Below are 14,159 nucleotides of genomic sequence, written 5' to 3' on the forward strand. Positions count from 1 at the left end.
GGTCCCCTAAAATCTAAGACAAATTTAATAAATATTTACTGTTTTCCACCAAACACTCTGATCAGAATATAAGATGTTTGCCATCAGATATTACGTTATTCCTTTACTTTTTTCAGGTTGAAGTCCTCCTTAAACGTTTTCTGGAGGAAAACATCATTGCCAAGCCCAAAAAGGGGAAAGAAAAAACAGAAATCCTTTTACAACCTCTTCATGCAGGAATTATTAGTTTGCTTGTTTACAACAAGTATCTGAAAGCCCACATTACATATCAACAAATATCCGATCTATGTGATCTTCTCTGCCTGCCTAAGATGTCGCCTAACCAGTTCCTCTCATTCTGGAAAGATTTTACGAGCTCTTTACCAGATAAGAAACGGTAACTAATGTATAATTTAAGTTAAATCATGAAAAAACAGCAGTACATTATGAAAATGATAAAGATTACATTTTATGAATTAAAATAGATTGATTAAAAAAAGGTGGTCAGATTTTAGTTTTAATAGAAGACGATGGTGACTATTAGCCTGAGCTTTTTGTAAGGAGATCATTCTTAAGTTAAATGTTCAGTCAGCTTTAATATTTGGCCTTTAAGTAGTATCAGTCAAAAGACCCTGCCTGTTGATCTCATACATCATTCAAAGTTTTGCTTGCCAAATTAGGTAGACAAGAGTCAACTTAAAATTAAAGGCAATGTGGGTAATCACTTTCATGTTGTGCTTTCTCATGTGCTCTGAATAATATTTTTTGTTTTTTCCCAATAAAAAGCTCTTCTACTCTAAAGATAATAAAGTTAAACACTTATTTCTCCACTTGCATAGAGTTGCAGATGCTGTTGGAATGCTTTGCAACAATGCTCGTCAATGCCAGATTGAGAAGTGGGTCTTGGTCATTCCTCTGATTCACCTACTGAGAGTAGAAAGCAAGCCATTTGAGTCAGTTCCACCTGTCTTGAATCCAGAGTTTGACTCCTGGACTGGTTTGGGGCAGAGCAAGGGAACAAATTACAACGGAGATGCAAGGTATGTAAAGTGTTTTTTCTTAGTTTTTTCCTCTGTAAAGCACATGTACAGAACCTTTTGAAATATCTGGGAAAATATCAGTAGCCCTAAAGAGCAATATGAGGTAGCTGTTACAATTTTTGACTTTAATACCCACAAATCCCAGACAAGCCAGTGGTTCTTTGTAATGTATGTATTTCACAACCAAGTATAGTCTGGAGTAGTTGGTCCAAGTACCTAGTAACTGGAACAAGAATATGCATATTTGAGGGATCTTAACTTGGTTGAGGAATTTCTCTAGACAGAGCACCCACTTTTGCACTAATATTTAAAAATAATAATAATGGATATACTAAAAGTAAACAATAGATGAAAAAAACAACATAAAAACAAAGGGTGGTGTGTTGTTACAATAACTTAACAAAAACAAATAGAAAACCGTAAAAAGACATTAATGCAACCTCAATTAAAAAACAGTCTAAAACTAAAGCTTAGATTCGTGCCACTGACTCAGCACAAATTAGAATCATAGCCTGAACTGGGATTTTGTGGTTCCTGTCCACTTTGCAAGGATAGAGATACTGTAGTATAGCAAAGAAAAAACAAAAGTATGTTTTTTTCAACTCACTGAAAGAGCAAGAACATATGTCATTTTTTGGCATTTACACTAATGTCTGATGTCAAGATGTCTGATTTCTCTTTGGCGAATAGTCTTTTAAAAAGAGAAATAGTTCTTAATTCTGCTTGGAATTGAAGAAACAGATTGACATTACATTCCATTGACTTGAAATCAGTTTTCTACAAATTTATTTTTTGTTTGCCAGATCAATTTACAATTAATATGTTCTATTTATGGGGTGTTAGATGAAAAAATGGCTGCTTTCAAGCATTATGTCTGGTCTCCCAGCTGTAATGGCCACTAACAGAGGCAGCTACTGTCAATGAGTTTCACTGGCTTTTCCTTTTAAATACATTTTGGACTGGTTTTGCATTCTTGAGAAAGACCATGTGTGCTCATATAAATGTACAGAAGCATAGCATATAGCTTGAGAGTTATGGTGCTTTTTGTATATTGGCTAGAATGAAAAACCTATATTATATATAATATTTTTTGCACAGATGCAGTGTTTCCAAACAGTTGCAGATGCAGCTGCATAGGTACTGGCACCAGAATAAAACAGAAAACAATCCCAAATTTATATTATAAAAATTATCCAATCGCAATAAAGTTGATAGTAGAGGAGGGCATCCTCTTCATATGGCAGAATATGAAAAAACAATTAGGTCTTTCATTAAAGTCCATGTAAAGTAAGAATAAATATGTGTTCTGAGTTTGACATACCACTAAAAGTGTGTTGTTAACCCCCCTGCCAAATTTGAATGATTAAAACAATCACCAAATATATGAAATTAGGCTTCAAAGTTGTGTAAAAATCAGCCTCTGTCTTTGCTCCCAAACGCTGTGGGCGTGCCCGCCGAGTTCGCTGAAACCCCGCCCCCTACCAAGTGTCACCTGTCAATCAAAGTCACCACCTCTACCCGAAACATGGGCGCTACGTTTGAGAGCTTTCTGCTGCTAACTCAGCTGCTAGCTCAGCGGCTAACTCGGTGGCTAGCTCGGCGGCTAACTCGGCAGCTAACTCAGCTAACTGGCTAACTATAGACTGTAGTAGTAGCAGTAGTGTGCGCTGAATGTATTTATACCACTACAGCGGCAGGGGCGGGTTTATGCCAATTTTCAGACCCGCCCACTAAATCCTGAACACAGAAATCTTGAAACACAGTTTGTGAAGCCTAGCTCCACAATTCAAATCTAAAAGGGTTGAAATGCTTTTTACACATTTTTTATAAATACATTTATGACCTATTTAATGTGTTTAGAAGAAAATGTCTGAATTCACTTTACACTGTCTTTAAGCTGTAGAACTAATGAAGGGTTTAGGCTTCTTGGGGATATCCTGATTTTTCTTTTTTCCCCCCTCAACACCTGGTCACCATTATCCACTCTGACTTGATATTAGGAGTCTGATCGGAATCATGAAAGACCGTGCATACCTGATGGACATTGATCGTCTTCTTGTGCACTCTTGGATGTCCCTGCTGAGTGTGGATGATCTATTGAGCTTCATATCCTGTGTGTCAGTTGAGCTCCTTGACAATCTTCATTACATGCAATTCACTGTCAGATCTGGCATAAATTACTCAAACTACAGCGTATGTATTCTTAAGTTGAAGCTACCACTTGTTTGAATTTTACCTCATTCTGTTATGTCTACAAAGTTCAAGTCTTAGCTATGTTATTTGGATTACAGGCTTTGAAAGAATTGGCATCTCATCTCATCAAAAAAGAAAGCCATCGCGAAAAAAGGTAGAGAAAAAAAGAAAAGAAAAAAGCTGTAACTGTAATACAGAATCTGTGCAGTAATGTCTATGAATTTATTATATACAATATATTGATAGCAAAATGAATTCATACACAACAATAATTCAAATATTTTCTTCCCATAGTTTTGATGACAAATATGGAGAATGCTGCCTGAAAACTGCAGTGCGGCTTCTTGGTTCAATCTGCGATCACACAACAGATCCAGACCGCTGTGATATCCCTCTTAAGTTCCTTGATCTTGTCTGTCTGATTGCAAAGGCATACGACTGCACTGATTCCAAGGTGAGCGTCACCTGTCAGTCTGTTCGACAAGCCACACTTTTATTGAGGCTTGAAATATCTATTGTATCTATCTTCTATTGAGGACAATAAATTATTCAACTAATTAACATGATGTTGTCAATTATTTGATTGTTTTTGTCTTTTAAGTATTTGACTACTTTTGTGAAAAGTCTACACACTTGTTCCATGCATGTAAATAAAGTATAAAAAAATAAAGTATTTTCAAATTAATCATTAAAAGTCTAAAATGCAAGCAGTGAATAGATATCCATGATTAATGTGTTATAATTGCTATTCCAGTCAAGAGAGAGAATTCATGAAGAGTCAATTGGGGAGACATTAGAAACAATGAGAAAATGGCGAAGAACTACCTTCCAAAACAAACTGCTGAATGATTGGAGTCTTACACAATTTTCTGTACCACGTGAAATGAAGGTAAGCAGAATTGAATTGTTGTAATATACTGTATGTGATTGTTAAAATTGTTCTTTTTTCTAGTGTCTCTTGTGGTATGCAGTAGCCTACATATATTGTGACTTAGCAGAGGTACTAAATAATCTATAGGATGTCTCTTTCTAGGTATGGAACAAGTTACTCTCACTATCCTTCAGTCATGAGCAACATACTTCTTTCTGGAGAACCACCTTCATTGAGGATTTTGAAGGAAAGTTAAAACAGGTAAGACTGGATTTGTTTGTGTTTACATGCTTTGAATGTAAACTTGAGAAATAAACTAAAAAAACAACTAAGAGTATGTGCTTATGTGGTAGGAAAAACCAGAGAATCAAGTTGGAATCTACTCCAACAAGATGGAAGAGCTAAGCCAGACAAGTCCGCTGTTATGCAGCCCAATGGAGAAATGTGCTTTGGAGGCGATTGAAACTGTTTGTCAGGTATGATTTTGATAATAAGCAGTTAATACAATATGATGTAAAAACCGGTATATAAGTTGCACCGGTGTAAGACAAAGTCTATTTTGGGGGGTGTCATGCTGGGAAAAAAGCTTTTCTATTAAAGACTGATTTATTTGAATGCACCAGTAACTATTCATTTATAAACACATACGTTTCTACTCCAAAATGTTTCAATTTACTTTTATTTGAAACGCAACAAAACACACATATTATACCTGAAACAGTGTGTTGGGTTCATAGTTAATGGTTAATGGTCCGGTAATGATTTGCTTAACTGAACGGGTAATATTAACTCTGACTTGGTTCGGGTTAGGCTATGAGTTTCAATTAAAGCTTTTAAAAGAACACATTAACTTTACATATTTGATACAGTGTGAAGATGTACGCTCACTGAGTCCCAAAAACTCTTCATCAGAGCTGTCGCTGTGTTGCGCTCAAATTGCTGTAAGGCTCACCAAGCTCACGATCCTCAGACTCTGTCAGTCCCAGAGTCAAACCAAGCATAATGCTCTGTTCCATCTAAAAACAACAAAGTTAGTGAATATTTTAGGCTTCAGATCTTTGCTCATACTGTGTGTCTCTGCCACAGCTCAATAAAAGCTAAAAGCTATGAAGTCGCGCTTCAACATCAGCTGCTGTCCCAAACTAGTGTCTGAAATTCTTCTGATCAACACACTGAATCAGCACCTGCCAGTGAACCCACCTGATTTATTTTTCCGTACTACATACAGCAGTAATGGGTCATCAATAGCCTATCTATTTTCATTAGCAACACAGCTGTAGCGTGCAGCGCATGCTTGAAACCACTGTTTATGTCGTTATAGTTCATAATTGTGGATGCTCACATCATTATTTTTATAGTTATTATTATAGTTATCATTTTTAGTGTGGACGGCCATTTACGTACCTATAATCATATCCAACCTCTCTCTGCATTTTACTGGTGTATAGGACGGACCGGTGTATAAGACACCGTTTTTTACGGTATATCTGTTTTGCACATATTGTAAAAACTTGTGTGTACACTCACCAAGTACTTTTTTTAGGAATATAATGCAATCCAATACAACAGCTCTGCCCTAAATTCTACTTTTTGAAGCTTGTACATTTTCAGTTTTTCTTGACACATTCTACTTTATGTTTATTAGTGAGGTTGTAGTGGGTAGTGGTGTTGTACTGGAGTGTATTGAAAAGTGTTATAATACTTTGTCCACCTTATTAACATACGTGAGGGGGGTAAAATATTAGGAACACTTTTCAATATACAGTGTACTTTTTCATTATGTATTAGATTGCACAGGTGTTCCTAATAAAGTAAATGTGTAAGTACAAATTAAATGAATACAAATAAATAAATAAATAAAATTATTTCATTGTGCAATCCTGCATTATATAATATGCAATTGTAATTGTTATAAATAACAATTCAAATTAACCTTAAACCTTGAGTTGTAGGTGCCCAAGGATATCTTTTTGTATTCAAATAAAGAATGGTGAAGGTTATATATCCATTGTATAACAAATTATCATTCATGTTACAGTGCTTTAATTATGGATACTCCCAAAGGCATTTGTTTGACATAGATTGGCTTAACCTTGTAGCACCATGACCAGTGGCAGTTGTAGCTTGTATGAATATATCTATATATCTATATATATATATATATATATATCGATCAATAGAGATAGATATAATTAACAACTATAAATACCAAACTTATATACAATCATAACAATCACAAATACTAAAAATAATTAAAGTACAAAGAATATAAATATTTATAGTATATAAATACAAATTGATTGTATTTATCACAAATAGAACAACACACTTATATATCAATATTACCCATCCCTCAGCAGTGTCAACCAAGAGTCAAGATTAAACCAGTTCCCTTTGGTGGTGTGCAGACTGATTTTATATTATTAACAATTTAACACACAACCCAGAAAAATGAAACAATGTGTCTGTGGAATTATATATTTACAGTAGGAATTGTGGTCATTGACATTGACATGTAAAAGCAACAGAAAAGCGATCAGGTTTTTGTTTTTTTTGGTATGTGTGCCCTATGTTGCAAGATGCTGCCCGTATGACCATACCACCCATATCTTAATCCACCACTGTTCATGACAAATATTGCATGTCCATGTTTTTTCCCTCAATCTTAAAACATAAGACATAAGACACATTTTTGTGCATTCTGTGATTTCAGGATAAATCTGGCAGAGCAGTTTCAGCTCTATTGCAGACACATGATATCACAAAGTTTGGGAAGCTGATGTCTGTTGTTTTGGTGAAGTCATGGCCCACAGATGCCACAGGAGGTTGCATTGAAGGAGAGGACTTGATATTTGAGCACCTCTTAAATTGGCCCATGGCCAAAACTGTCTTCCAAATGACAGGTAAATAATATAATTTAAAATATAGTGTTACAACATTGACTGGAAATGAACTCTTTAATAATGTGTAGGTTTTTGTCATTCTTGATAATAAACTGTGCATGTGAAAGAAATTTGTTATTAAATGAAGGAAAGTGAAGGTGGGCAGGCAGTGGAATTTTTTAGCCTGTCTCACATAACATTTATTGTGATTGACTGTTTACATTTTTATGCACACATAGATAATAGTAAAATGTTTTGTAGTTTATTTTAGTGCTTTGCTTGTTTTCTAGGTGCAAGAGGAAGTCTGATTGACAAATTGTCAGATGAAGCTCAAATCAGGATGTCTTTGGCAAGTTCGGCATTCAAATCTGTGTCAGAAAAATTCCTCACTGGAGAAATCCAAATGAAGACGTTAAACCAAATCTTCCAGAGAGAACGAGAATTTGTTGACTTGCTGAAGATAGGTGAATCAGAATATCTTTATATTTATATCTCCTCGACCTGTTTTTTCTGTGTTTTCTCTCTTTCCTCTCTTATACTATTACATTTATTTTTTAACACAAAGCCATGTTATGTGTTACTGTTGACAAGGTAGAGGCAGAGGTGTTCTCTTGGCAGGTCTTTCTAAATTGAGTTGGCTGCAAGTCGCAGCTTAGTGCGATGTGATCCTGCTTGTACCAGGTTGAGTTCTTGTAGTGTAGCATTGTGGACCATCACCGGTGGAGAGGATTCGAGCTGTTTCAGGCTGCTCTGGACAGAGTCTTTTCGGTTTAGCTTCTAATTGGCTGACTGCTGTCAGCAAGCAGGCCGTTATCCAGTTTCAAGCATCACTTTCTTATTCAGAGCACCGTTGCAGACTAAGTTGAGGATTCAGGTCTTGGCTGGTTTCTTGTAATTTTGTTGAATAAAGTTTAATCTGACTACACTTAAAATCTTGAGCAGTGTAAACATACTCATATAAGCCGAAAAACAAACAAAAGAAACATCTTAATAGGAATTGTCTTGGCTCATGAGTTTGAGACCAGCTCAGTGAGCTAGGTCAAGCTTTCATCTTTATAATTCTTGTCAAATGGGCAGGGTTTAGGATGCTTTTTAAATGTTTTTGTGATGAAGTGTTGATGAATATTCAGCTTTTTTGTTTCAGGGGAACACTTGTATTCCTAATTACTTTATTACTAATATCTCCTCAATGGATTATCACACAGATATGAAAGTTATACAATTTGTTGTGTATTTATAAGACAAACACATTACATTACATTACATTACACGATTAACATGATTGGACAAAAAAAATCAGATTTGGTTCAGATTTGCAAGGAGACTCCATGAATGTCGTCCAGCAATATGTTAGAGTTTATGACTCTTGGTCTGTTTAGGTAAGCAAAGGGGTTTTCTGTCCATGTTGTTATCATATTTGTAATTTCTCCTGGTTCAAATGCCCCTAAAGAACATTTATACTTTTAGTTCAGCCAGGCAATAATTTAGTTATTGGTCAGAAATGGTCTCTCGGGAGGTCTGCTCATTCTCCATTTTGTTACAATGTTTAACTTTTCGTCAGTATCATGTTAACAGACACCCTCTCGGTAAAGAGGTCAGTTTGAGATCCTGGGTTTAGGCATTTACATGTTTCTGTGGTATTCACTCAACCCCTCAATTTGAGATCAAAGGAAGGCTGTTTTATCCATGAATTAAAGAAAAGGCTGCAAGATGTACCACAAATATTTGATACAAGGTAAGGATTAGGAAAAAAAGTAATGTGAATGTGTGCAGCAGAACATTGTTTTTTTCACACAACCCCCCCTCCTTGGAGCCCAGGTTGGGAACCACTGCTTTGGAACATGTCTGTTGTATGCACACATCTTATATTCATTATGTATAGTGTCTGTGTGTGTGTTGCACATGTATGGGTACACTTAAAAATTCCAGTAGGTGTTCTTTATTGAAATCCACAGTTATAATTCTACTTCAGTATACTGTATGTGTTCATCTAAGTGTTTATGTTCCTCTAGATGGCCTCTGTGACGATGGTCGTTGTAAAGATGACAGAAGCATGAGACGATTACTCAGACAAAGAAAAGACGAAGCTGAAGCTGTCCACAATGAGAAGGAGCTGGTCAAAAGTCTTCTACAAATCTGCCAGGAGCTTCCGCAACATGTCAAAGGTAGGCAGCTCTGACACACAAAGAGGAAAATTGTGTTTAAAGATTTGAGTTTGTTAGAAACTTCATCTCAGGATAAAGATGCTATGCTATGGCATAGTTTAAAAACATCACAAACATTTTTTTTATTTCTTGGAGACATACAGTATATGTTTGCATACATTGGCACCTGATTCAAATGAGAAAAATCTAAGTTTAAAGGCCTCAAAAGACAGTAATTGGGCAGAGGAGGACCTTAAAACAAGGTATTGGAACCAGATCCCTCGATTGGAGTGTTTTTTTCTCCATGTGAAAAGTTGTCTGTGAACTTATTGTTGAAACACAAGGTGTGTTTTCTATCTATTAATGTTGGCAATATTGGAGGTGAAAATCATTAGCTAGTTTGTTTTGTCTGACTTTCTGTTTGTTCAATTAGGAATACTGTTCTCATATATAGTCTTTGTGATGTAAACATCTATGACAGTTTGAGGCAATGTGAAGTGTTGAATCAGGGATTTTCTGTCAGTGCTAGGTGTTTGAGCTTAGCAGAAAATTGCTGAGATGCTTCTCAGTAGGGTTGTGGAAACACTGATAAAATGGTACTATTTATCCTGTGCGAAAGAGTCATATATATGCCCAGTTCTAAATCTGTGGTTCCTCTGTGGAGCTGCTTGCCTTAACATCATGCAACCACAAGAGGCATTAAGTTGATCTGACAAGGCCTCAGTATTCAGTTGCTGTTCCCTTACATTGAGAGTGATTATTTGCAATTCTTGTATCTTGATATACTGTAGTGGTTTTTGAATTGAGAAGACAATCTGTATACCTTAATATTATATTTTAATCCACAGTTGACTTCAAGGGGTTGGACACAAAACTTCGCCAGAACATTGAGACAATGAATCTGAATGAATTCATGAAGGTTCTCACTCTTGATGGACAGATCCCTACTACAATTGGGCAGGTTACTTATTTCAACCTTTGTGATATCAGCCGACAAATGGCTTCAGAACTACAGGCCATTAAAGATAGCTCAATCTTCAAAATGTGCTGGATGAACCAAGTGGAAGAGCTGTCAAGAGAACAACCTGATACAGATGATATTGATGAAGAAATCTACACTCTCGACCTAGTGTACAGCCAAATATTTCAGAGCTGCTACAGCAGGTACAAAGAGCTCTATGAAGGTCTGGTGAGTGGGGAATTGTTACTGGAGGAAATAGACAGCATCTTTGAGGACTATGAAGGAAAGTATGAAGACCTGCGAAAAGATTTAGACATCATGTGCAGAACAAATCCATCTGATAAGAAAAAATGGATCAATAAAAGAATTAAACAGATTCAACAGTACCAGGATCTTCATCTTGCAATGGACTCTGCCAAAATCATCATGGATATCAGGACCACAATATGTCCAGAAGGAGACTTCAAAGTGCTGGAGAATTTGCTGCATGTGGTATGTTTTGCAACAATTGTAAGTTAAAAAGAGCTGACTTTATAATAGGTCACCAGTTGTTACCGTGACAGTAGTAACAGCACATGTTTTGGCATGGCTTCATTCATAAGAGAGACTCTGAGTGACACATTTGGTGGAAATAGTTTGTTGTGTGTGTTTATTGTTGAAGACTAGTTTGACTCGTACTCTCATTAAATACTGACATACAGTAATTTGTTGTAATGTATAGATTGAAATGGAAAATGGAAATTGAAATAAGCAAGTATGATAAAACATTCAGTCACAGACAATTAAGTTGGGAGTTTTGAGGAAAATGAACATGTTAACTGTTAATTCAAATAGGCTTTTATGCACATCTAAACTGGCATCATGAATCATGTACTAAACAATTTCTTACTGTAATGTATACTTTTCAGAATCAAGCTGACTTCAAGAAAAACAGCCTTAATTGCATTGATGATAACTTCATAAAGGCCAAAGAGATTCTGAAGGACATTACAGATAATCACAGGGAATGTCTTCAGGCGCTCAGTCGGACATCAGAGTTTGTCCATTGGGTTAAAAAAGCACTTACAGGTAAAGTATATTTCATTTTTGTTAGTAAGGGTTGAACACAGTTATTTTCTTAATCTAAAGGAAATGTTTAATTGCAGATATCAATGAGCTGAAAGTTTTTGTTGACCTGGCATCCATCTCTGCTGGAGAAAATGATCTGGATGTGGATCGAGTGGCCTGTTTTCATGATGCTGTCCTTGGTTACTCATCCATGTTGTATGGACTGAAGGAGGACTCTGATTTTGAGGCCTTCAAGAAGTCATTGTCCAAATTGTGGAAAGCACTCGAAAATGACAGAAAAATACCAAAGAAGTTGGTGAGATTCCACCCTTTATGTCACCACCACACTGTAACTAATATTGCGACAACAATCACAGCTATACCATATACATGCACAACTACTTATAATTTGGTAGGTTAGAGGTAAAAAAAAATATCTTAACCATGGTCAAACATGAAAAATTCTGCCAGATTCAAGATTCTTGTTTTAAATATATATATATATATTTGTTTATTAATTTTTAACCTTAATTAATGAATTGCACATTCACTGTCCAAAATAAGCTGGGAAGATCTACCTAGTTTAGTATGCATGGCAAATCCTGTTCATTTATTTCATCAGCCATTTGTAGTAAACAGCAAAAACTCAACAAAAACCTTTAAACTAAAAAATACAGTCAGAATTTTTGTTTGGTGATTTGATTATAGCGGGATACAGCACGGCATCTGGACTGGTTAAAAACTGTTAAGGAAAGCCATGGATCTGTTGAATTTTCATCCCTGTCCCTGGCTAAATCCATCAATGAGAGAGGGATATACATCATCAAGGCCCAGAACCAGAAAAGGGTAAGCATGAAACTAGTGCATAAACATGTCTCAACCTGTATAGGGAAAACACAACAGTTAAGAGTACTATCCTATGAACAAGCAAACTTAGTCATATGTTGTGAATCATCTGCATAATATTATTAGAAAGAATTATGCTGCATGAAAGTATAACAATGAAAACTTGGTTCTGTTCCCACATAGTAAAATTACCTGAGCATTTAAAATACAAGAGGCCAACAACCTTTTTTTTCATTTTGGAAACATTCACATTGCTAGTAGTGGACCAGAACCTGACCATAGTGTTGCATTGTCAGCACAAAATATGGCATATTTGTAACAGTTTTAACAATCTATAATATTTCTGATCTTGTATTGTCTATGTATTTTTATTGCAATGTACAGTATATACAAATGATGTCTTTTCATGTCCTATGCATGTATCATATTGATACTTCCCTCTATAGCTAACTTTAGAGACTTCACTGATGCTGCAAATTCAGAACGGACATGAAAACAACATGACATGCACCTACGATGACCTGAAAGAGTTGCAGAACAAGCTCATGCTAATGTCTGGAAGAGGAGAACATAATGAGAGTGAGGTGGAATACTTTACTGAGGTATTGCATAATCTTTATATATTTGGGATTTTTGAACAGAGATTCATGTCTGCTTTCTAGGAAATTGATGAGATATTTATAGAATTTGTATGTTTTACCTGTAATCTCAGTTTTTCTTCTTTATATTCAGGTGTTTGACAATGTCCAAAGGCTTGCAAAAGTATTTGTGGACCTTTATGCTGCAGGAAACCCACTCTTCAGATTTTGGGATGCTAAGATTTATTGCACAACTCAGACCGGCCCATGTATCATTATGGAAATCAACTTTTGTCAGACACTTCATCACATCGAAGTATGTGGAAGTCTGGTTGAACAACTTGCAGCTCTGTCCAAGAAGATGGAGTTGTTTCTTGATGACTGGCAGAACTTTGTGAACCAACAGAGATGTGATCTCTACTACCTTAACTACTTCACAGCAGAACAAATATTCTACCTGTGCAGTGTTGTGACTCCAACAAATGTGAATGCAGTGATAGGGGACAAAGCTTTGATGATGCTGTCTTTCATCAAACCGAACTGCACATCATTAGATGTCTGGGGTGCATGGGAAAGGTTTCAGAACCACTTTGAGCCTGGCAAAAGGACCAATGAAGCTAGTCTGTTTCAAAGTCACTTTCTTCACCAGGATGATATGGATACATCTTCAGCAGGTGTGAGTCATGTTACAGCTGAAGATCCAACAGAAAATGCAGACCATGCTGTTGGTTTGAAAGAACTGGAAGAGTTGTGGAATGCCTACATGAAGAATGAGGGAATATTTTTCCATGATCTTTTGGACTTAAGAAGTTTAGGGGGTCTGTTAAAAGTGATGACTGATACAGAAAACCAAAATGAAGATACATGGGAGGAACCAGTGCTCTCAGACACAAAAGACATTTCACTCAGAAGAACACTCCCAAAAGGCCTTGTCTCAGACCAACCTAATCTAATAATCTGCCCACACGATGAGATTCTGACTTCAAGTATCTGCTTATACATGACCAATGATTATGAGCCACTGCCGAGTTATGATGAGGTTCTCTTGTGTACTCCTGCAACATCATATGAGCAGGTAGAGCTTTTCCTTAGGAGATGTCTCACACCAGGTGACTTTGGCCAGAAGATTTACACAATGCTCCGAGCAGACCAACTAAGCTATGATGTTAGCTGTGCAATGGAGAAGTGTTTTCAGGAACTGCGGTCTCAGTTTATCCATGAATACAAGCTAGTGATCTACTGCAGCTCTGATAGGGAACACACTTACATTCCTACTGCATTCAGTCAGTTCAAGAGAGACTTTGTGCCAAACGAACCATTGGAAAGGATCCAGAGGTACTTGTCCCAACATTACACTTTCCCCTCAGATCACAAGAATGCTGTGTTCAAAGGTGGTCATACTGTTGGCATTGTTGCTTCTAGACGTGCAGGAGTTGGTGAGTCCTATATGTACAGTAACTTTTTCATATTTAAGAAGTATACCACAGTGTTATTTAGGGAAATTATGTACATAAATAGATAGATTATCAACAGAACAAACAAAAGAAAAAAATACAATTTCTATTGTTATGCATTATACAGTACATATTAGGTATCTGAACTGAAGAAAGACTTAACT

At 36.3% G+C, this 14,159-nt stretch overlaps 1 protein-coding gene across 1 annotated transcript in view; it reads left to right on the forward strand.

Annotated features, from left to right (window-relative positions):
- Positions 1–14,159, forward strand: part of LOC133985228 (E3 ubiquitin-protein ligase rnf213-alpha-like) — a 43,341-nt gene that overhangs the window by 5,394 nt on the left and 23,788 nt on the right. Inside the window, 17 exon segments of the mRNA XM_062424824.1 lie at positions 117–376; positions 819–1,019; positions 3,020–3,212; positions 3,311–3,366; positions 3,507–3,666; positions 3,967–4,101; positions 4,246–4,344; positions 4,437–4,559; positions 6,797–6,986; positions 7,256–7,429; positions 8,978–9,130; positions 9,958–10,562; positions 10,979–11,138; positions 11,216–11,433; positions 11,826–11,963; positions 12,410–12,565; positions 12,696–13,977. Of these exon segments, the coding sequence (XP_062280808.1) occupies positions 117–376; positions 819–1,019; positions 3,020–3,212; positions 3,311–3,366; positions 3,507–3,666; positions 3,967–4,101; positions 4,246–4,344; positions 4,437–4,559; positions 6,797–6,986; positions 7,256–7,429; positions 8,978–9,130; positions 9,958–10,562; positions 10,979–11,138; positions 11,216–11,433; positions 11,826–11,963; positions 12,410–12,565; positions 12,696–13,977 (4,303 nt within the window).

Source organism: Scomber scombrus, chromosome 8 (genome assembly GCF_963691925.1).
Source record: "Scomber scombrus chromosome 8, fScoSco1.1, whole genome shotgun sequence".
NCBI lineage: Eukaryota > Metazoa > Chordata > Actinopteri > Scombriformes > Scombridae > Scomber > Scomber scombrus.